The following is a 25,916-nucleotide window of genomic DNA, read 5'->3' on the forward strand; positions in this document are numbered from 1 at the left end:
CAAATGAATCTAACTTCAGTATGCACTGTGTGATCGGTACTCAAAAGATTATGTCTCCGCACAGAGAATAACGGAGCATTTCCAGACTAAATGTGATGGTTCTCCACTAGGTAAAAGTCTCACACTAAGACTTATTTGGGGGAAAGGTTTCCTTTTCTGCAGGTATAAGCTTTAAATTCCCATATATGAACACATTTTGACAAACATGGATTTATTGCAAGGAAATGTGTTTCTTAGCTTATATAAAAAAAAATAGAAATATTCAACTAAGTATTTTACACCATGGTAAGGTTGTGTCCTGTGTCAGAATTTCCTTCCCTATTAAAGCCAATGAGGTCTGTTGGACGCCATTGGTGTCCAGCATGTACAGTACAGCATGTAAAGAATGCATATTTGGCCTGAAGAATTTACGCATATTTTATGTTCATTAAAGGAAAACTGGCAGTGAAGTCTGAGGGACGCTGATCAATTTGCTTCCAACCATGCCCAAATCCGTCCCACCAGAACTTGCCCTGTAAATAAACATATTTGCCATATAGTGTGTAGTTAGCTTTTGTGAAACTATAAATCCCAGCATGTCCACACAGCATTTTGGTGTTTGGGCATGCTGGGAGTTGAAGTTTTGCAAAAGTTAAATACACACTGTATGGCAAATATGTTTATTTACAGGGCAAGTTACAGAGTAATATATTATTTGTTGAATAAAATGAAGGCAGGCATGTTAGTAGCCTGCATCCTGAGTGGATACAGGCAGTGGAGTCCAGTACAGAGCGGGGAAAAGGGGGGACAGCCGGAGGGAGGGAATGAATATTCATAAGCTGGGCAGTGCGGTGGACGAGAGGCGCTGACGTCAGAGTGCCAGAAGGTGCCTTGTAACCCCGCCCGTGCCAGTTAGCAGCTCATTTCCATATCTAGAAAAATGAAAGGAAGGAAGCAAATTGATCAGCATCCCCCGCACCATCAGCCAGTACCACTGGCTATTGCAGGGGGACTTTACTGACAGTTTTCCTTTAAAATGAAGAGATGAGCTTTCCTTTCTACTTTTTCTCCCTATTGATTCACCTCATTTGGTTGAAATAATGCAAGGAAACTGAGAAAAGGGAAAATGCTATGCTGCATAGGGGCTAGCTGTTTTTGCTCAATAAAGCTGACTGTCCTCTGAACAGGCAGAGAAACCAAGCAGCATGAATAAACTGGAGAGGTAAATGAATTATCTAATTTATCCATTATCGGTGTCGATATGCCAAACCTGAGAAAAACAAAAAAACACAAAGTTGGATTAGAAAGTCCTCTCGTTCTTGAAATAATTTTTTGTTTAACTTGATGTTTAGGAACTCTTTGTAGAACCCTGACTAGCCATACACCCTGACTAACCATAACTTTTAAAGGGGTTATGCAGGAATCCAAAAATAGGCCGCTTCCTGTCTGTCTCCACTTTGGGTGTGGTATTACAACTTTGCTCCATTTACTTTAATAGAACTAAGCTGCAGAGCCACACCCACCCTGGAGAAAGACAGGGTGCAGTCTTTGAACAAAATTATGTCTTCTTTTCAATTCCTGGATAACCCCTTTAAACCATCAAGGTCACCTTCTTCCATGAATACATCACGTAGTTTTGATGTTTCCATGCACTGATGCAACATTTTGATGTTCTAAGCCCTTTTAGCAATAGTCAGGGGTCTCTTGCTTGATATGACCTGATAGTTCAGACTGTGTTCCACATGCACATAGTTGAGCCTAAGGTTCTTCCTTGGACCAGTTTTGGTAAGTACTAACCATTGCATGTAAGGAGAACCCCACAAGACCTGCCAATTTGCTGCTGCCCTAACCAAATTGTCTAGTCATCACAATGGGGCCCCTCATTTTTAGTTACTGTGCCTAAATGCATTTGATGAATGACAACCAAACCCCTGTATGGGAGTATCTCAACTCTCAGCTAATAGAAGATGTCTGGGGAAAGAAGGGTTGGGCATGCTGAATTTCAACACGCCAAATTTTTGGTTTCCTCAGGAAATAAGCCGCCAGAGGTGTCTGAAAATTCTTCTCTCCCTTTTAAGTACATATGTACACTCGAATGAGCCATGTGTTCATTTATGGGGTCAGGTGGAAAAGCCGTTTCTAGGGAGTATGGCTGCCTTAACTTACTTTCAAGGCAGTACTACCTCTCTATGGTTATAAGAAATTGTATTAATAAAAACATTAACATAGAATCGCATAGATGTGAGACCAAGAATTTCAACAGCAGGTGAAGAAAATCGCTTGCCAATAAAGTCATAACATTTATAAAATCTAAAGAGAAATCCAGTATGTAAGAGGAAATAATGGAAAAATGGATATGACAGATTAACACTTTCAGAGTGCTAAATGGAGCTATTCATAAATTATACACTATTTCCAAGGGAATAAAAACCAGCATTAAAGGTATTTTATAACATCTACATTCATAGCTAAAAACACATAAAATATATACAGAGACGCTAAAAAAAAATTACAAACTAAACCAAAATCTGAAAAGTAAAAGCCAGAATGGGAAGTTTGGTAATATAATATGTTCACCAAGTGCTGCCTCCAGCACTAGTTACTGACAGCCATCTTCCCCTGAGAAATCAATGGTTCTGAAGTGACTGTGGCACATTACTAATAAGACGTGCTAGCAGCACCTCTGTAAGCTGGCAGGTGGGGTGACAAAATTCGCCACACACAGGTAATCATTTTTTTTTTTTGGGGCAATGGCTCAAACTTATAAAGGCGCTGCATAGCAAAAAGGAAGTGTTTAATTAAACAAAAAAAACTGTTAACGAAGATGCTGGTAAGGTCTTTATACACTAATATTCCTTTCTTAATTAAACAAATAACCATAAAGAATAGTTTTTTCAGTAAACTGTAGATGTAGTAAAACACCTTTAATAGATCAGAATTATTTATACGGTAAAACAAAAAAATAGTACTGTAAAGCCACAACGACAAAAAAAAAAAAAAAAGTCAGTTGGGTAAACAATGGAATCATTTGATATAAGCAACACTAAAAATTATTTACAAAATATTGACATTTATTAAAGGAACATGGAGTTTTATTTATTTTCTTTCTATGAATATATCAAATAAAAACATTGGTGCAAACATTATAAATTTAAACACCTTTCTCTAAACTTTTGTGTCTAAATATTTAAAATATTACAATCACTGAATGGCTATTTTAGAATTGAATGTCAGCAGAGTTTGGTGCAGATTTTGGGATTAGTTCATTTTAATCCAGTGAGGCTGCATTCACACAAAAATAAGTGCCTCCGCTGTACAGATGCAATTTCTAAAGCTCAAATCGGCTGCAATCTGTGCATGGACAGTGATGGACGCATTCACTTTTTTGCCGATTGTAGTCACTACGGTGGTCTGCACTAATGTGAATGCGGCCTTACAATTTGTATTAATGTCCAATTTTATTCTGCAAAACTGAGTGAAGAACTGCATATATAACGCATCTGGTTACAGTTATTAACCAATATAACATGATTGTTAAAAAGAGATACAGAAGCTACATAAACTTAGACTTTTTAAGGAAATGTTAACTTTTAGTATTATTTACTTACCCATCATGTTATATAAGCTTTGCGGTGCAAATTGCCTTGGCATTTTCAGTATTGCTTCTTTATATACAGAGAGTGCATCCTAGACAAGAAGAAAACAAATATTTCACCAATAATTTCAAAAGGAAAAAAAAAAAAAGAAAAAGATTTCGGAAACACACAAATAGTTATGTAAATGCCAACTAAGGATAAAGGTACATGAATAGCCTTAGAAACAAAATATAAACAGGAGAGAAAGAACAGCTGACTGGAGTACTCTGGTGTACTCTGTAGTAGTGCCCTTTAAAGCTCAGCTGCTTGTGTTGCTTGTCTCTACTTCACAATAATTCACAAAAAGGAAGTTGTTATTATCATCTGCCATGGTACAAATACAGCACAGCTGAAGCCTGGTTCCAGTCACTGTCCACAAACCTGCTATCTCACATTATATTCGCATGCCTTCATTGTTAGTACAATATAAAAACTGCTTGCTTGAATCAGTACCCGTGCTGCTGTGATCACAGGACTTTATTAGATAGCAAGTTTCCTCTGTTGATACACATTTCCCTGTTTGGATAGTTTGAACTATACTGCACCTAATGTGGGAGAACTATACTGCACCTAATGTGGGAGAACTATACTGCACCTAATGTGGGGAAACTATACTGCACCTAATGTGGGGAAACTATACTGCACCTAATGTGGGGGAACTATACTGCACCTAATGTGGGGGAACTATACTGCACCTAATGTGGGGGAACTATACTGCACCTAATGTGGGGGAACTATACTGCACCTAATGTGGGGGAACTATACTGCACCTAATGTGGGGGAACTATACTGCACCTAATGTGGGGGAACTATACTGCACCTAATGTGGGGGAACTATACTGCACCTAATGTGGGGGAACTATACTGCACCTAATGTGGGGGAACTGTACTGCACCTAATGTGGGGGAACTGTACTGCACCTAATGTGGGGGAACTGTACTGCACCTAATGTGGGGGAACTGTACTGCACCTAATGTGGGGGAACTGTACTGCACCTAATGTGGGGGAACTGTACTGCACCTAATGTGGGGGAACTGTACTGCACCTAATGTGGGGGAACAATACTGCACCTAATGTGGGGGAACTATACTGCCAACCAAATGTGTGGGGACTATACTGCTAACCTAATGTGGGGGAACTACAACCTAATGCGGGGGGACCATACTGCCAACCTAATGCGGGGGGAGTATACTGCCAACCTAATGCGGGGGAACTATACTGCACCTAATGTGGGGGACTATACTGCACTTAATGTGGGGGACTATACTGCACTTAATGTGGGGGAACTATACTGCACCTAATGTGGGGGAAATATACTGCACCTAATGTGGGGGAACTGTCAGAGGGGGGGCATCATAATACATAGAAACATACGTTTCCACACACCACAAGTTTTTATAATCACCAATAACAGATAACACCACATGATTGCTGAGTATGCAGAACTCAGGTTTACAATATGTCTAAATTGTATGTAAGAGACAGAGGTCAGCACAACCCAATCTTACATTTAAAAGCTCCAGGGCAATGCTATAAGGCAAGAACAGTCAGCAACGGGTGCTCAATCTGCTATATAATGAACAAAATCAAAAGTAACATAGAATGTGTCAGAAGATAAGAACCATTTGGCCCATCTAGTCTGCCCAATAATCTGAATCCTATCAATAGTCCCTGGCCCTATCTTATATGAAGGATAGCCTTATGCTTATCCCATCCATGTTTAAACTCCTTCACTGTATTTGCAGCGACCACTTCTGCAGGAAGGCTATTCCATGCATCCACTACTATCTAAGTAAAGTAATACTTCCTGATATTAGTTTTAAATTAGAGGGGCAAAGATTTAAAAGTATGTCCTCTTATGGTAGTTTTTCTTCTTTTAAATATGCTCTTCTCCTTTACCATGTTGATTCCCTTTATGTATTTAAAAGTCTCTATCATATCCCTCTGTCTCTTCTTTCTTACAAGCTATACATGTTAAGGTCCTTTAACCTTTCCTGGTAAGTTTTATCCTGCAATCCATGTTCTTTGAACTCTCTCTAGAGTATCTATATCCTTCTGGAGATACGGCCTCCAGTACTGCGCACAATACTCCAAGCGAGGTCTCACCAGTGTTCTGTACAGCGGCATCAGTACTTCTCTCTTTCTACTGCTTATACCTCTCCCTATACATCCAAGCATTCTGCTAGTGTTTCCTGATGCTCTATTACATTGTCTTCCTACCTTTAAGTCTTCTGAAATAATTACTCCTAAATCCCTCTCCTCAGATACTGAGGTCAGGGCTGTGTCAAATCTATATTCTGCCTGAGGGTTTTTACGCCCCAGGTGCATTATCTTGCACTTATCCACATTACATTTCAGTTGCCAGAGTTCTGACCATTCTTCTAGTTTGCCTAAATCCTTTTCCATTTGGCGGATCCCTCCAGGAACATCAACCCTGTTACATATCTTTGTGTCATCAGCAAAAAGACATACCTTAACATCGAGACCTTCTGTAATATCGCTAATGAAGATATTAAACAATATTGGTCCCAGTACAGATCCCTGAGGTATCCCACTGGTGACTAGACCTTGCTCTGAATATTCTCCATTGACTACAACCCTCCGTTGTCTGTTACTCAGCCACTGCCTAATCCACTCAATAATATTGGAGTCCAAGCTCAATGACTGTAGTTTATTGATAATTCTTCTACGTGGGACAGTGTCAAAAGTCTTACTAAAATCTAGATATGCGATGTCTACTGCCCCTCCGCCATCTATTATTTTAGTTACCCAGTCAAAAAAATCAATAAGATTTGTTTGACATGATCTCCCTGAAGTAAACCCATGTTGTTTTTCATCTTGCAATCCATGGGATTTTATATTTTCCACAATCCTATACTTTAGTAGGGTTACCATTAATTTCCCCACTATTGATATCAGACTTACTGGCCTATAGTTGCTTGATTCCTCCTTACTACCTTTCTTGTGAATGGGCACAACATTTGCTAATTTCCAATCTTCCGGGACGGCACCTGTTACCATTGATTGGTGAAATAAATCTGTTAACGATTTTGCTAGCTCACCACTAAACTCTATTAATAATTTTGGGTCTATCCCATCAGGCCCCTGTGATTTATTTGTCTTCACTTTAGAAAGCAAACGTAGAACCTCTTCCTCTGTAAAGACACATCCATCTTCCAGGCAGCCTTAATCTGGCCCTGCATACAGCACTGAGGTCTAGAAACTTGACTTTATACACTGAGGTGCATATCCTCAGAACTTTTTAAGTGGATCATTTGAGGTATGCTTATATAATGCTAAACAATCACTTAGTAAAAACATACTATACCGCACATAAATTAAAAAAATAAAACAAAACACTATCCACAGTGTATAACTGTAGGGTGTTATTTAAACCATAAAATTTAGTTAAAAAAAAACCCACATAGTAGCAACATCAACTTTTTCTAACCACCACTACAGGACTTTCCCCCCCCAAAAAATCCAACTGTCAAAAAAATGTGGTATTAAACAGATTCCATGTTTTTTTGCAACTGCATCATAATATTTTATTTCCAAAACTTAAAGGGGTACTCCGGTGGAAAACATTTTTTTGTTCAAATCAACTGGTGCCAGAAAGTTAAACAGATTTGTAAATTACTTCTATTTAAAAATCTTAATCCTTCCAGTACTTATCAGCTTCTGTATGCTCCAAAGTAGTTTGTATGGTTCTTTTTAGTCTGATCACAGTGCTCTCTGCTGACACCTGTGTCCATGTCAGGAACTGTCCAGTGAGGATCAGTAAGGCTTCAAGCAGGACGCCGGCTCCACGAGGAGCAGGATAAACTCCACGAGGAGCAGGATAAAGGATGGACCAAGTAGAAACCAACAGGTAGTTTATTCTCAGAATGCATTCTGAGCAGCTCGGTGCAACTTCGAGGGTAGCAGGGGTTTTCGTGGCGCTGATCGGAACAAACACAATCCAGGTGTAGTGGTTTAGGTAAAACTTTTTTCATTTGACCAAGATGCACCCTCGAAGTTGCACCGAGCTGCTCAAGTTTCTATGGGAAGGCTGCAGACGGAAACCTGCTTACTCCTGCTATTCACTACTAGTGTTGAGCGGCATAGGCCATATTCGAATTCGCGAATATTCGCGAATATATGGACGAATATTCGTCATATATTCGCGAATATTCGCATATTCGTTATGTCCTAGTTTTATTTTCGCATATGCGAATATCCGTGTATGCGAAAATTCGCGAATGCGAAAATTAACATAAGTGAATATTGGCATATGCAAAATTAACATGTGCGAAAATTCGCATATGCGAAAATTAGATATGCTAATTTTCGCATATACGAATTTTCGCACGCCAGTCTCACATAGTAGTATTACAGTCTTCTTTACACCACACAAGCTGGAAGCAGAGAGGGATGATCACTGTGATGTGTACTGTGAAGAAAAAAAAAAAAAAAAAAAAAAAAAAAAAAAACAATATTCGTAATTACGAATATATAGCGCTATATTCGCGAAATTCGCGAATTCGCGAATATGCGATATTCGCGAATAATATTCGAATTGCGAATATTCGCGAGCAACACTATTCACTACATGCTGTCCATTGTTGTGTATGTAGCAAAACAGTGAAGTAGAAAAAGACGGCAGCTCACCATGGAATTCAATGCAAGCTTCTTTATTGACCAGCGTGTGCACGTTATAAAACTTGAAGTGCAGGTGCTCTACCCCAAAACCTCCTCCGGAGGAGGAACGGACGTTGTTCGTGCGGTTTTGGGGTAGAGCACCTGCACTTCAAGTTTTGTAACCTGCACACGCTGGTCAATAAAGAAGCTTGCGTTGAATTCCATGGTGAGCTGCCGTCTTTTTCTACTTCACTGTTTTGCGACATATGGTTACTTGAACTTTGTACAGTCTGTGCACCACCAGTTTCTCAAGCGCCAGCAGGTGACTGTGCCTTTACGACTACGTTGGGCAGAGGAAGATTAAGGTGAGGGGTGTATCCGGGAAGGAAGCAGTGCCAGCTGATATTTCTACATTGTTTATGTTGTGTATGTAGGTATACAACCAGGGCGGGTAAGAGACCACCTGTACCCCCTCCGATCCTATCGAACTTCAGCACGTGTGATCCTCCACATGGACGATTTCAGAATGCATTCTGGGAATAAACTACCTGTTGGATTTTACTTGGTTCATCCTTGGGTTTATCCTGTGCATCGTGGAGCCGGTGTCCTGCTTGAAGCCTTACCGATCCTCGTTGTTACTACAGCCGGAGGGCAGTGGATATTTCGATCTCTCTTATGTGTTTGCCATTGTTGTGTATGTTGTTACAAAACTCGTTGGGGTGAGCGGCTTTCATGCCTTCTGTTTATATTGTGTTTTATCTCTTTTAATACACCCTGGAGCGCTCTTACTTTTACTTTCAGGAACTGTCCTGAGCAGGAGAGGTTTGCTATGGGGATTTGCTCCTACTCTGGACAGTTCCTGATACAGACAGAGGTGTCAGCAAAGAGCACTGTGGTCAGACAGAAAAAGCAACTCAACTTCCTCTATAGTATGCAGCAGCTGATAAGTACTGGAACATTTAAGATTTTTTTATTAGAAGTAATTTACAAATCTGTTTAACTTTCTGGAGCTAGTTGATTTGAAAAAATTGTCTTCCACTGGAGTACCCCTTTAAGCCAAAAAATAAAAGGTCTGAAAAAAAGGAAAGGACATATCCGGTTGAAAGGTACAGCGTTCCCGTTTTTGTTTGTAAGACTACAGAAAAGGTACCTTTAAAACAAGATGATACAGGAAAAGTCTATCCTGTTACCATTGGCTTCATGCTTACAGGGGTCCTCCAGTGGAAAAAATGTTTTTAACATAACCGGTGCCAGAAAGTTAAACAGATTTGTAAATTATTTCTGTTTAAAAATATTAATCCTTCCAGTACTTATGAGCTGCTATATGCTCCACAAGAAGTTCTTTTCTTTTTGAATTTATTTTCTGTCTGACCACAGTGCTCTCTGCTGACACCTCTGTCCATATCAGGAACTGTCCAGAGCAGGATAGATTTGCTATGGGAATTTGCTCCTGCTCTGGACAGTTCCTAAAATGGACAGAGGTGTCAACAGAGAGCACTGTGGTCAGACAGAAAATAAATTCAAAAAGAAAAGAACTTCCTCTGGAACATATAGCAGCTGATAAGTACTGGAAATTTACTAATCTGTTAAACTTTTTGGCACCAGTTAGGTTAAAAAAAAAATATTATTTTCCACTGGAGTACCCCTTTAACTAACTAGCTCATAGTGATCCCCGTCCTGTGACCCATATAGACTTATAATGAGGCTGCATAATGTCGATTACCGGGAAGTCAATCGTGCTACCACATGCTTCTCTCCTGTTCTCTTGATCAGTGGGGGTCTCGTCACAAAGACATCAACAGCTCAAAACTTTTGATACATCAAAAGTTTTTTTTTAAATGATAGGAACACTTTAAAAATATGTTTGAGAAGAAGGAAATACTGTTGGAAGATGTGTTTTTTATTTAAGCTAATTTATTCACTTACTCTGATTGAGGTAATTGTAGCTTTCACTGATTAAATCTGCAAATATTTTAATTAGATCCCTAGTCTAAAAATTACAAGATGTAGATCATTTTCACTCATCATTATGAAACCATTATGTACATAAGCGGTAGATACCTGAGGTGGGAACATAATCTAATGTTTCCCTGTAGCCATATCTTATTTATAATCTGCATTAGAAGAGACTGAATAAAGACTACAGTTCTATTATATTCTGCTCATGGTCTGTTAGGGTGGCCTTACAAGCTTTGATAATGAATATAATTCCACAATTGTTGACAAATTTGGATAGTCCACTGCAATAGTCAGTGTGTGTGAAGACTTCTACCTTAGGGTACTATTACAAAGGCATATCCATGCCCAAAGCGAGCACCCTCCCAGCAGTTGGACCGCCCACAGTCCAACAGTTATCCCTTATATTGTGGACAGGCGATTACCATGCAAGTTGGGACAACTCCTTTAAGAAGTCTATTACATGGCTTGATTACTACCTGGACAGGGCCTCGTGAACTGTTGCTGGATCATTCATGCTGATTTTTCCCCCCATCATTGTAAGCTGCACATTCCCTATTACATGGGGGTGTGGACAGCCAACGAAAAATGGTTTTTAAACCTTTAAAAATGTGAGAGAGTTGAATGATTATTGGGCCTATCACACAGGGCATTATTAGCCTGGTCGCTGATAATAGCTCTCATGTATTAGTGCCTTTAGAGAGTCAAAGTCACAATGAAATGTTAAAGGAATGCAAAAAATGTTGATCATAAGATGGTCTTGCAATAAATAAAGGAGTTGCCATGCATAGCTTTTTGGCTGGATGACCTGACCTGTGGTCATACATAGTTTCTTGTTCTAAGGACTACATCCCGTGCAGTTCTGCTAACTAGTCAGTCAGCACCCTGCTCTATACTAACGAAGGGAACAACCCCGAAACAGCTGTCTGCAGATGGGTATTCTTTCCTTCTGGAGAAATTTCTGGCTTGGTATACAGACATGGAAAAACTGTTGGAAACCCTTCATTACAGGCAAAAAAAAAAACAAAAAAAAACACGATGCTCTCTGAAATAAGTTGAAATTGACAAAAGAAATAATAAATAAAAAACAGAAATTTAAATGATGAAAGTGAAAGAGCGATTAAGCAAAATGTGCTGCCCATTGTCAGGAAGCTTGGTCTCAGTCACAGGTCATGGGTCCTCCAACAGAATAATGACCCAGAATGGCCCAAGAGAAAACCATTGGACTATGCTGAAGCGCCCTGATCTGAATCCTTATCTGTGGAAGGAGCTGAAACATACAGTCTGGAGAAGTCACCATTCATACCTGAGGCACATGGGAGCAGTATCTTATAAGGAGTGGGCCAAGATACCTGTAGACAAGTGCAGACGCCTCATTGAGAATTTCAGAAATCACTTCAGTGCAGAGACTGCCTCAAAAGGTTGTGCAACAAAATATTAAAGGGGTTATCCAGGAATTTTTTTTTTATATATCAACTGGCTCCAGAAAGTAAAACAGATTTGTAAATTGCTTCTATTTAAAAAAAATATTAATCCTTTCAGTACTTATGAGATGGTGAAGTTGAGTTGTTCTTTTCTGTGAGGACACCTGTCTGGGGAACTTCCAGAGTAGTAGCAAACCTCTTATACTCTGCAGTTCCCGAGACCAGCAGAAGAGATGTCAGCAGAGAGCACTGTTGTCAGACAGAAAAGAACAACTCAACTTCAGCAGCTGATAATTATTGGAAGGATTAAGATTTTTTAATAGAAGTAATTTACAAATCTGTTTACCTTTCTGGAGCCAGTTGATATGAAAAAAAAAGTTTTTTCCTAGAATACCCCTTTAAGTTTAGGGACCATCATTTTAGTCCAGGACAGTTTCATTATTTTCTTTTATTAAAATGATTCTGTTGAACCACAATTCAACAGTAAAGTCAGATTTTAACAGATATTTTCAGCAATTCTTTTTTTTTTTTATTATAAATGTTTTCAGTTTCAATTTTTTCAGGACGAATTGTGGGTTTTTCTGAAGAGTACCAACAATTCTGTCCACATCTGAACATTCCTAGTCAGTTTCCAAGCCTCCTAGTTGGAGAAAACACTGGCTTCTAGGGAAAGCCACCTGGAAAGGTGATATGAGAACTGCTTAAAAAATTCTTTATTCTCAGAATTCCCAGTACAGCAGCAACGGCCTATAAGTCTCAACACTTCTTTACGAGAGTCAACTTAAAGGGGTACTCCGGTGAAAACCTTTTTTCTTTTAAATCAACTGGTGCCAGAAAGTTAAACATATTTGTAAATGACTTCTATTAAAAAACCTTAATCCTTCCTGTACTTATTAGCTGCTGAATACTACAGAGGAAATTCTTTTCTTTTTGGAATTCTCTCTGATGATATCATGAGCACAGTGCTCTTTGCTGACATCATTATAATAATAATAATAACTCTTTATTTATTGTTGTCCTTAGTGGGATTTGAACCCAAGGCCCCAGCACTGCAAGGCAGCAGTGCTAACCACTGAGCCACCATGCTGCCCATAGCATATGTCTGCTATGCATGGTAGCTAAAATGGACAGAGATGTCAGCAGAGAGCATTGTGCTCGTGATATCATCAGTGTTCCAAAAAGAAAGGAATTTCCTCTGTAGCATTCAGCAGCTAATAAGTACTGGAAAGATCAAGATTTTTTAATAGAAGTAATTTACAAATATATCTAACTTTCTGGCACCAGTTGATTTAAAAGAAAAAAAGGTTTTGACCAGAGTACCCCTTTAAGGAAAAACATTACCCCGATATTCTAACTTTTAAGATGGCACTGGCATGTCTGGCATTTGCCATTAACCATTTGCTTTTTGGAATATACCAGAGACTTCTCGGCGGAACACTTATCAGAAACTCACCTCGTATTGTCCTTGTTCATGATACAATTTCCCCAGATTATAAAGGCAACTGGTCACTGAACTCTTATGAGCATTCGGGTCTTTCAAATTTTCATCTGGGATTTCTGAGCATTTCAAGAAAGTCCTTCTGGCTTCCTCAGATCTTCCCTGATTCATAAGAATTATACCTGTATTCAAGTATGCCGCTGCAAAAGACAATGGAAAAAGTATACGGAAATATTACAATACCTAAGTAAAATGACAATGAATACACAAAAAAAAAAGATAATGGAATATTCCACTGGTACATTAGTAGTAAATGTAATTCTTGTCCTGCCAATGGTTTTATTTCATGAAGCTAAGACCACCATAGGCGCTCAGCAGTTTAGCCTACATGCTTTGTAAAAGCTTTCATGTCTCCACACACTGCCAATTAGGATGCCAGTTCTGATGATGGTTTTGTGGTGAGGTCTTAGCCCTTCATCTTATTTCAAAAAAAGACTGAGATGATAATGATATACAGATGTGACCAGGAAGATAAAATGGAAAGTCATCACTTACATGCCAGTGTAGGCCTGCTACCAATTGCTAACTTGTAGTAGTGAAGAGCCTCTGCAAACTTGCTGTTTTCCTGGAGCAATAAGCCTCTGAAAGAAATACACAAGAGGGAGGATGAATGGGAGTTTTCCATAGTTTATATATTTTAAAGTATACAGTATACATAATTAGGGTTATATATACTGTATTTCTGTAATAAGCATATCATGAGTAAATTCAACCATATGGACCACAAGTTAAAGAGGCATACCAGTGTGAAGCATATGTCACCACTCTATTGGATATGTGATGAATCTTAAATTAGGTGAGTCTGACTGCTGGGACCTCTACCAACTACCAGAACGGCAGACCTATCTCCCCCATTCTAGCCATATGTGGTGGTATGACTGTCACACCATCACCAGTCTGGCCTTTATCTCCAAGATACAGAATAGGTGATAACTCGTTTAAAGACAATTCATGTATACCACTTTAATTGTATTGTGTACAGCAAAAAAAATCTAAAAAATTTCAAGACAAAAAGTCACAAAAAGGCGTTTTTCTTTCCCAAAGTTTTTGTGTTTTTTCCCCACAACATTGTGTGTTTTTATACATGTACTTTCTGTTGCCTTTGTTTAGCTGCATTTTTCTTCTTGTAAGTCCTTAACATGCCACTTGCATTTTTTAAGCAGAGACAAAAAAAAAAACTATGAAGGTCAGAGAGAGAAAAACGCCACAAGCTGGAAGGTATAGAATTGTATATTTCCCTACTGACTTCAAGTCAACATCTGGCTGCTGTGAGTTTTTTATGGTGCTATTTGTGTTTTTTTTTTTTTTTTTTTGTTAAGGGAAAATGCCAAACATGAAACCAAACTCATAATAGCAAGGCTAGGATCACATTGAAATTAATGGGAAACTTGCCTGTCCGCGCACAGATACCATGGCATCTAATTTTGTCATTTTGCTGATGTATCTGTGCCACGGAAGGCACAAATAGGATGTCAATGAACCCCGAATGTGAAAAGATTTGTCATGGAAAGACTATCTTCTCGTATATCCATAAAGTAAGTGGATTCAGTATTTGATGTGCAGGATTTTCTGCTGAAGATTTCAATGTAAACTAAATGACTGAGCACAGCTTCTAACCTTCAGTTACAAATCCTGTTCATCAAATCAGCACAGGATCCTGTACGTGTGAATGTACCATAAAAGGGTACTCTGTAAACTTTTTTCTTACCGCCTGCCACTTCCCCAATGCCTCCTGTATTGCTTCCCTGGCAGGTAAGTAGAGATTTTTTTATTTATTTTTTGTTTTTTTATGCTGGCAGTCTAGATCATGATTTAGTTTACTACCAGAGTACCACTTTAAGTAAGGGTGGGTTCACAATACGTTTTCTCCCATACGGGAGCGCATACAGCAGGGGGGAGCTGAAACCTCACGCACCCGTATGCCTTCGTATGCGCTCCTGTATGTCATTCATTTCAATGAGCCGGCCAGAATGAAACGTTCGGTCTGGTCTGCTCATTTTTGCGCCGTATGCGCTTTTCCCCCGGACCTAAAACTGTGGTCAACCACGGTTTCAGGACCGGTTGTAAAAGCGGATACAGCGCAAACAGCGCAAAAATTTCCCTCCGGCCGGCTCATTGAAATGAATGACATACGGGAGCGCATACGAAGGCATACGGAGCGCGAGGTTTCAGCTCCCCCCTGCCGTATGCGCTCCCGTATGGGGGAAAACGTAGTGTGAACCCACCCTAAGGAGGATTGTTACAAGTGGATTCTGTAGTGAGCTCATATACACTTATACAATTAAATGTGCAGAATATGTTGAACTTGCATGGCCAACAATTTTAAGAAACATTTCCATTGTTGTAAACCTTCAGCAATTTTTAATTATACATGTTCCTTATTATTTTTATCCATGAGGTATCATATAATCTACCTATTATACAAAACAAATTTCACCACATGACATAAAACAAAAAAGTATAAAAATACAGTGGTCCCTCAACATACGATGGTAATTGGTTCCAAATGAACAATCGTTACCTGAATTTATCACATGTTGAGGATCCATGCAATAATAAAAGACAAACAAAGTCATACTCACGTTTCCTCGCCGCTCCGCACCGTCAACGCTGCCCTTGATCGTCGCTCTACATTGCAGTCATCACATCGCAGCGCACGTCGCTCCTATTGGATGACGGGACGGCGTGCGCGGCAACACGATGACGACGAAGGAGAGCAAAGCCTATGCAGCAGAGCATGAGGAGGACGGTCCGAAGCGGCAGGGACAGATGAATGGCAACATTAAACGGCTATCCGGTGGCAGCTGAAGCAGTCTGCACTGCCGGATAGCCGTTTATGCGATGGCCCCAACATACAAAAGTATCATATGTTGATGCTGCGTTCAACATACAATGGCCTCTGAGAGACCATGGTATGTTAAAATAATCATATGCCGGGGCAATCGTAAGTCAGGGGATCACTGCATGGGAATTTGAATTGTATCCCTGAAAACGTAGCAAATACATGTGCTCAGTTTTATTTTTAGCCATCTCCTCCTACATACTTTACGAATAACATCAATAAAGAGCATTCCTGTTTTTATGTGGGCCCAGTTTCCATGCAGTTTTATACTATTTAATAAGAGGAACCTTATGAAATATTTCCTAATGTAATACACATGCATGAAAACATTCTACTGAAAACATCGCCCTGGGAATAACTTTGGCAGATTATGCAGCCAAGTAAAAAAAATTATGATTTGAAAATAGTGAATTTAATTATTTTGACATTGCAGTTATACATTTTATTAAAAAATAAAAAATAATAATTTTCATACAAATACACAAAGCAATGTTTTGTAAACTGTACGTTTGTCTATATATTCAGGATCATATTCCTCCTTCCATACTGGCTGAAAAGACTATCAGGGTGAACATGATCTACAGCCGGCTGTCATTGGATCTGTTTATCTTGGAATTTTTTTGTAATCCCAGTCGATTCAGGTCTCATTGGGATGTTCATTTTACCTAGCAGAACAAGGAAAGACCAGATTCATATCTCATCAGCCATGAAACATCCCATGAAACAGATTTTAAGCAGAACACTCGACATTCGCACAACATATTTACAACTCTCCACAGCTTAAATCTATATAAAATGTTGCATTTTCTTGGACAGCGGAGATTTCTGGTCTCTTTAGCTTTTAAGAATTTTTTGGAGATCTGTGTATGTAGAAATAGGCAGAAGTCATATATATGAATTCTGCATAACTTATAACCAAAACTTGAATTTGTATGAAAAATTTTGGGGATAGGATATCCTCACTATGGACACTAGGGATGCTTCGAAATTTTGGTAATTTGGTCGGAAATAGTGCTTTTGGCATTTTTCCAAAACTATCAGGGGGCGTGGATTTGAATGTACTCCCGCAAATCTGGCAGAAGTACTGCAGGAGGTGCTGCATGCCAGCCGCCATATCATGGCTCCCTTTGGGTCTCCACAGTAGCCAGAACTTCGTTCTCTGAGGCTCTCCACTGTATAGTGGGGGCAGGACTGTAGGCTGGCTAGAACCTTCTATAGCCTCACATGTGTTTCAGACTCCCCCCCCTTAGTAACTGCCACCCAATGCTAAACTGCCAAGCTAAGCAATAGGCATCCTGCTTATAACATTGATAATCAACCTGTCACTCTGGTGTAGAACTCCAGCAAGCCCTGACAGCCTATTAGACTATGTTCACACACCGGAATTTCCTCATGGAAATTCTGCATGTGTTTATAGCCTTATTAACTTCAATGGGATTCCGCAGTCCCGTCCACGTGGGTTTTTTTTTTCTCCACAAAATACAAATTTTGTGTGGAATTCGTGTGAAATTTAACTAAAGCAATGAATTAAAAGCACTTTTTTTCCTGTGCTCTGAGTATTCATGCAGAAATTCTGCATATATGCGGAAAGATGTGGAATCCGACGGCTGCATTATTTTGGCCACAATTCTGCATCTTTCTGCGGAAATTCTGGCATGTAACCATACCTTTAGAGCATGACTTGAGTTGTAGTTGGGCTCCAGCTGCGGAATCACAGGTTGCAGATCACTGATCATGCCCTGACACAGCCTGTGTCTCTGTAGCTGACCCAAAACCAAAACTACAGCTCCCAGCATGTTGCACTATATGGAATATGCTGTGTGTAATAGAACATAAACTATTATACATAAACTATTTAGAAGAAGAACAAAAGTGGGCGGGACATTAATTTAAGGTTTAAGTTTTTGGCCAAACACATCTTAACTTCAGTCAAAAATTTACATTTTGGTGCAAAACATGGACACATTCCACTTTAAAGCAAAACTGCATGAAGGGGTCTTCTAGGATAAAATGATTTTTGGCTTATCTACAGGATAGACCATCACTAGTTGATCGGCAAGGTGCTAATATCTGGCACACTTGGCAATTAAAGGGGTTATCCAGGAAAAAACGTATATATATCAACCGGCTCCAGAAAGTTAAACAGATTTGTAAATTACTTCTATTAAAAAATATTAATCCTTTCAGTACTTATGAGCTGCTGAAGTTGAGTTGTTCTTTTCTGTCTAACTGCTCTCTGAGGACAGGTGTCTCGGGAACTGTCCAGTGTAGAAGCAAATCCCTATAGCAAACCTCTTCTACTCTGTGCAGTTCCTGTGACAAGCAGAGATGTCAGCAGAGAGCAGTGTTGCCAGACAGAAAACCACAACTCAACTTCAGCAGCTGATAATTATTTGAAGGATTACGTTTTTTTAATAGAAGTAATTTACTAATCTGCTTAACTTTCTGGAGCCAGTTGATATAAAAAAAAAAAAAGTTTTTTCCTTGAATATCCCTTTAACGGTTCAGACGAGCTGAAGTGCCCGGATGTTAATGTATGGACCTAGGAGCCTAGGCTCTGTGCAATGTAAAGGGTCATGCTATGTTACTGCAGTTCAGCTCCCATTTAAGTAAATAGGAGCTGTGCTTTGGCCTCCGGCTCCATACATTGCTTACATCTGGGTATGGCACTATGGCTGTGTAGTGGGCATAGATCAGCTATTAAAGGAATATCATGTGGACAGTTAAATAATTATTTGAGCTTAAAAACAAAACAAAACATAAAACGGTCATTTTCACTATGTGCCAAGATATGAATTTTTTATTTTTATTTTAAGATTCAGGCTTTACTTGTGTACATCAAATTGTGAAAACTGTCCTGAAACCCCCGGCAGATAAAGGGTTGAAAAAGTTTTCCTATCAAAACTCTACAACAAAGCCCCTACAGCACCAAGGTATTTAACTGCTTGAACCCCCAAAAATGAACAGTGATCATTGGATGACAGGACAGAAGTGTACTACTTCTGTATTATACGGCACCAATTGTTATCAATGAATGAAGGTATATGGTTAAACCGGGTCCTCCACTCTGGCTAACAGTTGTGGTCTCAAGCGCAGGACCATCTCAACAAAGTCAAAATGCCATAAATAGACAACTTATTTGATATTATCTTTATTCTACCCTAGCTATGTTCACACAGTCATTGTCTTCCGTCCCGCTTTTCTTTTATCACTGCCTCCTAAACGGACTATGCTACTAAAGGATGCTAACTGATACAAAAGAATGCCATTTAGTGGCATCTTTTTGCATCTGTTTTCCATCGGTTAGTATGAAAAGTCAGCTGCCTACAGCCTCCCGCAGCCTGGATTTCGACTACTCTCATCATGGAACAGGCTGGGCAGGCTACATTGGCGTTTGTATTACTACTCCCATCATGGAACAGAGTCTGTTCGATGTTGGGGGGTAGTAGTACAGGGGCTGAGGTATTGATCGCACCAGGTCTCACTTATGAGACCCGATGTGATCAGAAGTTATTAAACAGGAGAGCGGGTGGCATGCTCTGATCCCCTGCGATGTATTGAGTGTATTTTTACATTCATTTTTAAATTCCCCGCCGGGGGCCCTGAATGGCTGGCACCGAGGGCTCCCGGTGGGGTTTTAAACTTATAGTGTGCATAATTACTATATAATCATATTCTTTTATTTAATCAGTTTACTCCCCCCCATGTATATATGTGATAAATGATTCCCCTGCTGCACGGTCATTATAGCGCTATCAGAGCGCACAATCCATGTCAGTCCATTCCCCGCTGCTCATCTCCGTACCCAACTGGGATGAGCAGTGGGGAATAGACTGTCATGTCCTGATTGTGCTTGGAGTAGGGCAGCAGCGGGGACATGTTGGGAATCGGCAGCGGCGGTGGAGAATGAATGAGTCGCAATAACAGAGCACAGGGGGACAGGTCCCTCCATTCCCTGCTGCTAATCTCTGTCAGGTACGGATATGAGCAGCGGGGAATGGACTGACATGTCCCTGCTGTGTGCTCTGATAGCGATAGAAGATGACCGTGCAGCAGGGGAATCATTTATCACATATATACATATATAAGCCCCTTGGTGCCAGCCATTCAGGGCTCCCGGCGGGGAATTAAAAAATTTATGTAAAAATACACTCAATATATTGCAGGGGAGAGGAGCATGCTGCCCACTCCCCTGTTTAATAACTTCTGATCGCATTGAGTCTCAGAAGTGAGACCCGGTGAGATCAATCCCTCAGCCCCTGTACTACTACCCCCAACATGGAACAGACTATGTTCCATGATGGGGGTAGTAGTACAAACACTAATGTAGCCTCCCGCAGCAGGGGGAACTACTACTCCCATCATGGAAACAAGTTTGTTGAGTAATAGTCTGCTGATGTCACCTCTTGTGAGCATGCTAAGAAGTAAAAACCAGGTGCGAACGGACATTACAGGCTCATCCATTTGCCATAGACTTCAATGTTACATTTATAATATCCCTTTCTATGCCATTATTTTTTGACAGGAGAAAAAACACTGCATGCACAGTCTTTCCCCCATCCAAAAAAACGTAACATGAAGCAAACGGGTGATAAAGGATTGTAAAAAAAAATCCTATTGACATCAATGGAATTATTTTACAGCCGTTTGCAACCCATTTGAAAAATTATCAAACGGATTGATAAAGGGCATTTATTACCGGGGGCAGACGGCCATGTGAATGAGCCCTAAGGGAGAACTAGTAAGAGAATTCTATGTTATTTTACATACTGGAGTCGTAAGCAAAACAGTTTAGGGATTTGCTGTATACATTCCAATGATCACTGAATTATACCTCCACTTTAGAGCTACTTTACAGAAAATACAGTGGGAACAACCTACTCATTCAGCAGTTCCCTAATATTAACTGCGTCATTAGTTTTGGGAACAATCTACTGCAAGACTGATGGGGGGGGGGCAGAATTTCGTCTCTGAGCTCTGCAATGGATTGTTATCACTCTCACAGCTAACAGGAGGGATTCTTGTAATAAGAATTTAATAGAGAACTGCAATTCACTGATACTTACTGCAAGTAGCTCAAAACAGAGTTCTAACTGAGCGGACATTTCGGAACTGCTTATTTCACATGCAGAAGAAAAGGTTGCTGAGGATTCTTTCTTCCTCGCTGTGGCTTTGGCCTGTAAGCACACTAACCTCTAGTCTGACCCCAGCACAAGTCACAGGATGAGCTGTCAGGATTGGCAGGCTTCCCATCTACAGCTGTAGCCTCTGTATTCTACCACAATTCAGAAGAGTCTCTAATCTATCTTCCACCATCCTCGTTCTCAACTTGAAAAGCAATGCAGTCCTCACTACATTCTATTCTACTATAATCACACAGATAAGTGTAGTAGTGATTTAGATGCAAAATCATTACCGATTCCATGTCCAAATCAGTTCTGATTTTAGCTGAGTGGACAGTCCCTAAGACTATTTTAACATATGTAAGTTAAAGTGCAACTGTTACCTGCTTTGACCATAGCAAACCCAACACAACATAAGAGAGGATTTAGGGAACTTATGTCCCTGCTATAAAAACAGCAAAAAGCAAGTGAATTTGTTGCAGCCAAACAGTCGGATGGGCAGTGCCAAAGCTTGAGAAGCCTTGGGCTGGCCCACCTCTCCAGTCTCCGTTCCTGCTCTGTCCTCCCTTGACTGACAGTCGGAGCTCAGTGCTGGAGGACGGAATGTGGAGGGAGAAGCCATCCTGCTGTAAAGGGTTCGCTATGGTCAAAGTAGGTGGCAGTAGTACTTTAGCGATGACATTCGAAAATTGGTCAAATCTGGATACCATGTTTAACCTTACATGAAATTAACGCTCACATGGAGAATTACAAATTGAGAACTAGACACAATGAAAGTTTCATTTTCAGCACTTTATAAATATTGAATAAGTAAATACTTTGCAAAGGACATAAGCCTTGTTTTACATACAGTTATGAACTTTGAATATAAAACATTCCCAACCAGGTCAGACAGATAGTTATCTTTATTTATATAGATCCTGCATATTTCATGGTCCTTAGCAATCCTATCATTGGAGATGCCCTGACCTAAACATCTAGCATCATAATTTGGCTCTTGGATCCTTAGTTTTCAGCTTGTAACACATCAACTTCAAAAACTGCCTGTTCACCCCTGACAGGTGCCAATGCAACAAGATAATCAATGTTATTTTCTTCTCGTCAGTGAGTGTAATGCTATGGCTGATCGGGGTATGTATATGTGCAAATAAATTCATGTATGGAACCTGAGTTTTTAATGTATTTCTATTCACAGGGAAACCCTTCACTTGCTTAATTTAATTCAATGGTACAGAAGCACACTCCAACACATCACATTCAGTGACTGCATATGGCAAAACCATTAGCATGCCAATGGACATATACAACCAAAGTATGAAATTGTATGCATACAGAGCTGGATATATTTGCCAAAAAAAACACATATACAGTATATCACATGGTACTGTACATATTTTGGTCTCTGCTATCCCAATGTAGACTATCAAACAGTTCCCTCTGTTGGAGGTGTAATAGAGATATTGGTTCTATACCACACATATTTTGGGAATGCCCACTTCTAGGACACTTTTGGCTGGAGGTGCAGTCACTAGTTAGGAGGGTTATAGGGTCCCACATCCCACTGTCAGCGGAGACATATCTTCTGAACATCCCCCCCAGGGGAATCACTACCATTCAGTCTAAACTCTTCTTACATATACTCACTGCGGCCAAGTGTCTTGTGGCTCAGTGGTGATAGCCCCCCATTCCAGATGCTACTAGATAAAATCGCAGATATACGGAGAATGGAAAATATGTCCGCCATGGTGGAAAACAGACTGGATGCTTTGATACTTTGTGGCGCCAGTGGGATGAATATGTGGAGTCCCCGAGAGTGGTCTGAGGCAGTGGACGGACCCCGCGGAGCTGGAGCCGAGCGGATACTTCTCTATTCTCTTTATCTTCCCTACTTATCCGTCCCTTTATCTTTATCTTCCATACTTGCCTGTCCTTTTCTCTATTAACTTTCTACCTCTTACAAACCTTTTACCTCCTGTTTTTTTTATTTTTACATTATTTTACATCTTCTTCATTGCATATTGCCTGGATTATTGACCATAAGCTGAGGTGTAATGGACCCGGAGTCAAGAGATATTATTAGAATCCTGTAATAGCACTTCATATTATCCTTGCTTCATTCTTTATTATCTGTTAGATAACGGCTTTTATCTAAGCTTCATGTCTCTGATGTGGGGTCTTCCCCGGATACTCACAGAGCCGACCTGAAATAATCTGGACTTTACAACATCTTTACAGCCGGATCTATGTTATCATATTGTAACCTGGTCGTTTTAATATGTAATGACTCTGTTTATTATTCTATGTACTTTTATTTTCTTATTCTCAAATATCTGTTTTAAAGAAAAATTCTTTAATAAAAAAAAAACAGTTATAAACAAAAAAATACAAAAAAAACAGTCCCCTCCATAATGTTCTCATGGTGGCCTTGTCACAAAAACGGCTTTTGACATGACTGAAGTAGTGACACATGCTATGCAATGTACAGGTGTCCCATGTAAGGGAACAGAGCAAGGGAAATATACGAACCACTTCAGTGTTAACATACAGCAGCACACAGGTCGAAAAATATAAAGGTTTTTGCGCAAAAAGAGAATCATGAAGGTGCCATTGACTCAATAGTCCGGCCTTAATAGGCAGCATAACATGACAGATTATAAGAATGAATTATGACGAAAAATAAAGCTCTGCAGCATAAATGAGTTTTCAAGGAAAGGCTTCATGTATGGCACGGAGTGCAAAAGGTTTTACTTTTGACTGGAGCTGTTCATCTACTTAAAATAATCCTAAACAACATTTACACTATATAACTAACCAAAGGCACAGTAACAAGATAGATAGATGCAATTGTGCTCATAAGTTTACATACCCTTGCAGAATTTATGATTTCTTAACCATTGTTCAGAGAATATGAATGATAACACAAAAACTTTTCTATCACTCATGGTTAGTGGTTGGCTGAAGCCATTTATTGTCAAACAACTGTGTTTACTCTTTTTAAATAATAAATCGCAACACATTCTACTCAAATGACCCTGATCAAAAGTTTACATACCCCAGTTCTTAACAGGGCTGTGGAGTCGGTAGATAAATGTTCCGACTCCGACTCCCCGACTCCTCTGTATTAATATGAGAATGTATTTTATACATTCCTTGAAGGAAAGAAAGGCAACATACATGTCATTACCACAGGACTACTGGCTGGGAAGCCAACAGTCTACTGTATTGAATAGTTTGTGTGCTGATCTGCTGCTGAAGATAGGGCAGTGGGAGGATCCAGGAAGGGGCATTTATTATAAAACATGATTTCCCTAGTAGAATCACATAGTCAGGTTTAAAGTTTAAAGGGGTATTCCGCCCCTAGACATCTTCTCCCCTATCCAAAGGATCGGGCAACCCCCGGGATCGCCACTGCGGCACCACGCTTTCATTACTACACAAAGCGAGTTCGCTCTGTGCGTAATGACGGGCGATACAGGGGACGGAGCAGCGTGACGTCATAGCTTCGCCCCTCGTGACATCACGGCCCACCCCCTTTATGCAAGTCTATGGCGACCGCCACGCCCCCTCCCATAGACTTTTGAGGGGGCTGGCTGTTACATCACGAGGGGCGGAGCCGTGACATAATGATGCTCCGGCCCCTGTATTGCCTGTCATTACGCACACAGCGAACTCCCTCTGTGCAGTAATGATAGTGTGGTGCCGCAGCGGCAATCCCGGGGGTCCCCAGCAGTGGGACCCTGGCGATCTGACATCTTATCCCCTATCCTTTGAATAGGGGATAAGATGTTTAGGGGCTGAGTATCCCTTTAAGCTACAATCGAGTTTACAAGTTTGTATAGCCTTAGCTGAATGGCAGCAGTTTTTCCAATGGTTTACAGCTTCAGTCTTGAACTATTGACCCTCCATTCCCTTCACTTATACAAGTGTCTCTAGTCCTGCAAAAAACATATTTACTTAATCCCTTATCAGTGGGAGACTAGGTTACCCATGGGTTCCCTGTAACAGCAGAACACAACACTATGGAAATTATAAGTATTGCCACTCCTAATTGTGCGTTGCGTGCCATATAGTAAAGCAAATGAAAAGCATGCTTCTTCACGGTCACTTAATGTGTTCGTTTTGCGGTTACGTGAGGCACTGCATGCATTGGTCTTTATTCATAAAGTAGAGAAGTCATTAATTATAACTTTTTGTGAATTGGGACATTTAAACTTGCTTTTTTTTTTAAATTCCAATCAAAATTTGCTGACTCCGACTCCAGGTACCCAGAATTTCGTCCGACTCCACAGTCCTGGTTCTTAATTCCGTGTATTGCTCCCTTCAACATCAATGACAGCTTGAAGTCTTTTGTGGTAATTGTGGATGAGGCTCTTTAGCTTCTCAGATGGTAAAGCTGCCCGATCTTCCTGACAAGAAGCCTCCTGTTCCCATAAATTCTCAGGCTGTCTAGCAAGAACTGCAGGTTTGAGGTCCCCCAGAGTGGCTCAATGATATTGAGGGCTGGAGACTGAGACGGCCACTCCAGAACCTTCACTTTATTTTACTGTAACCAATGACCGCCTTGTATTTTGGATCATTGTCATGTTGGAATGTCCAAGTACGTCCCATACGCAGCTTCCTGGATGATGTGTGCAAATTGTACAACAATATTTGTTGATAGATTACTGCATTCATATTGCCATCAATTCTTACCAAATTTCCTATGCCTTTGTGGCTCACACATCCCCAAAACATCAGCGATCCACCACCATGTTTCACAGTAGGAATGGTGTACCTTTCATCATAGGCCTTGTTGACTCCTCTCCAAATGTAGCGTTTATGATTGTGTCCAAACAGTTC

The 25,916-nt window shown here is 40.1% G+C and overlaps 1 protein-coding gene across 4 annotated transcripts in view; it reads right to left on the reverse strand.

The window, feature by feature from the left end:
* TMTC2 (transmembrane O-mannosyltransferase targeting cadherins 2) overlaps positions 1 to 25,916 on the reverse strand; it is a 310,935-nt gene that overhangs the window by 91,134 nt on the left and 193,885 nt on the right. For all 4 annotated transcript variants that reach the window (XM_056574417.1, XM_056574419.1, XM_056574416.1 and 1 more), the window contains 3 exons: positions 13,608 to 13,693; positions 13,068 to 13,252; positions 3,588 to 3,666 (listed from right to left, as the gene is read on the reverse strand). In XM_056574417.1, coding sequence (XP_056430392.1) covers positions 3,588 to 3,666; positions 13,068 to 13,252; positions 13,608 to 13,693 — 350 coding nt within the window. The remainder of the gene's footprint in view (positions 1 to 3,587; positions 3,667 to 13,067; positions 13,253 to 13,607; positions 13,694 to 25,916) is intronic.

Source organism: Hyla sarda, chromosome 4, assembly GCF_029499605.1.
Source record: "Hyla sarda isolate aHylSar1 chromosome 4, aHylSar1.hap1, whole genome shotgun sequence".
Taxonomy (NCBI): Eukaryota; Metazoa; Chordata; class Amphibia; order Anura; family Hylidae; genus Hyla; species Hyla sarda.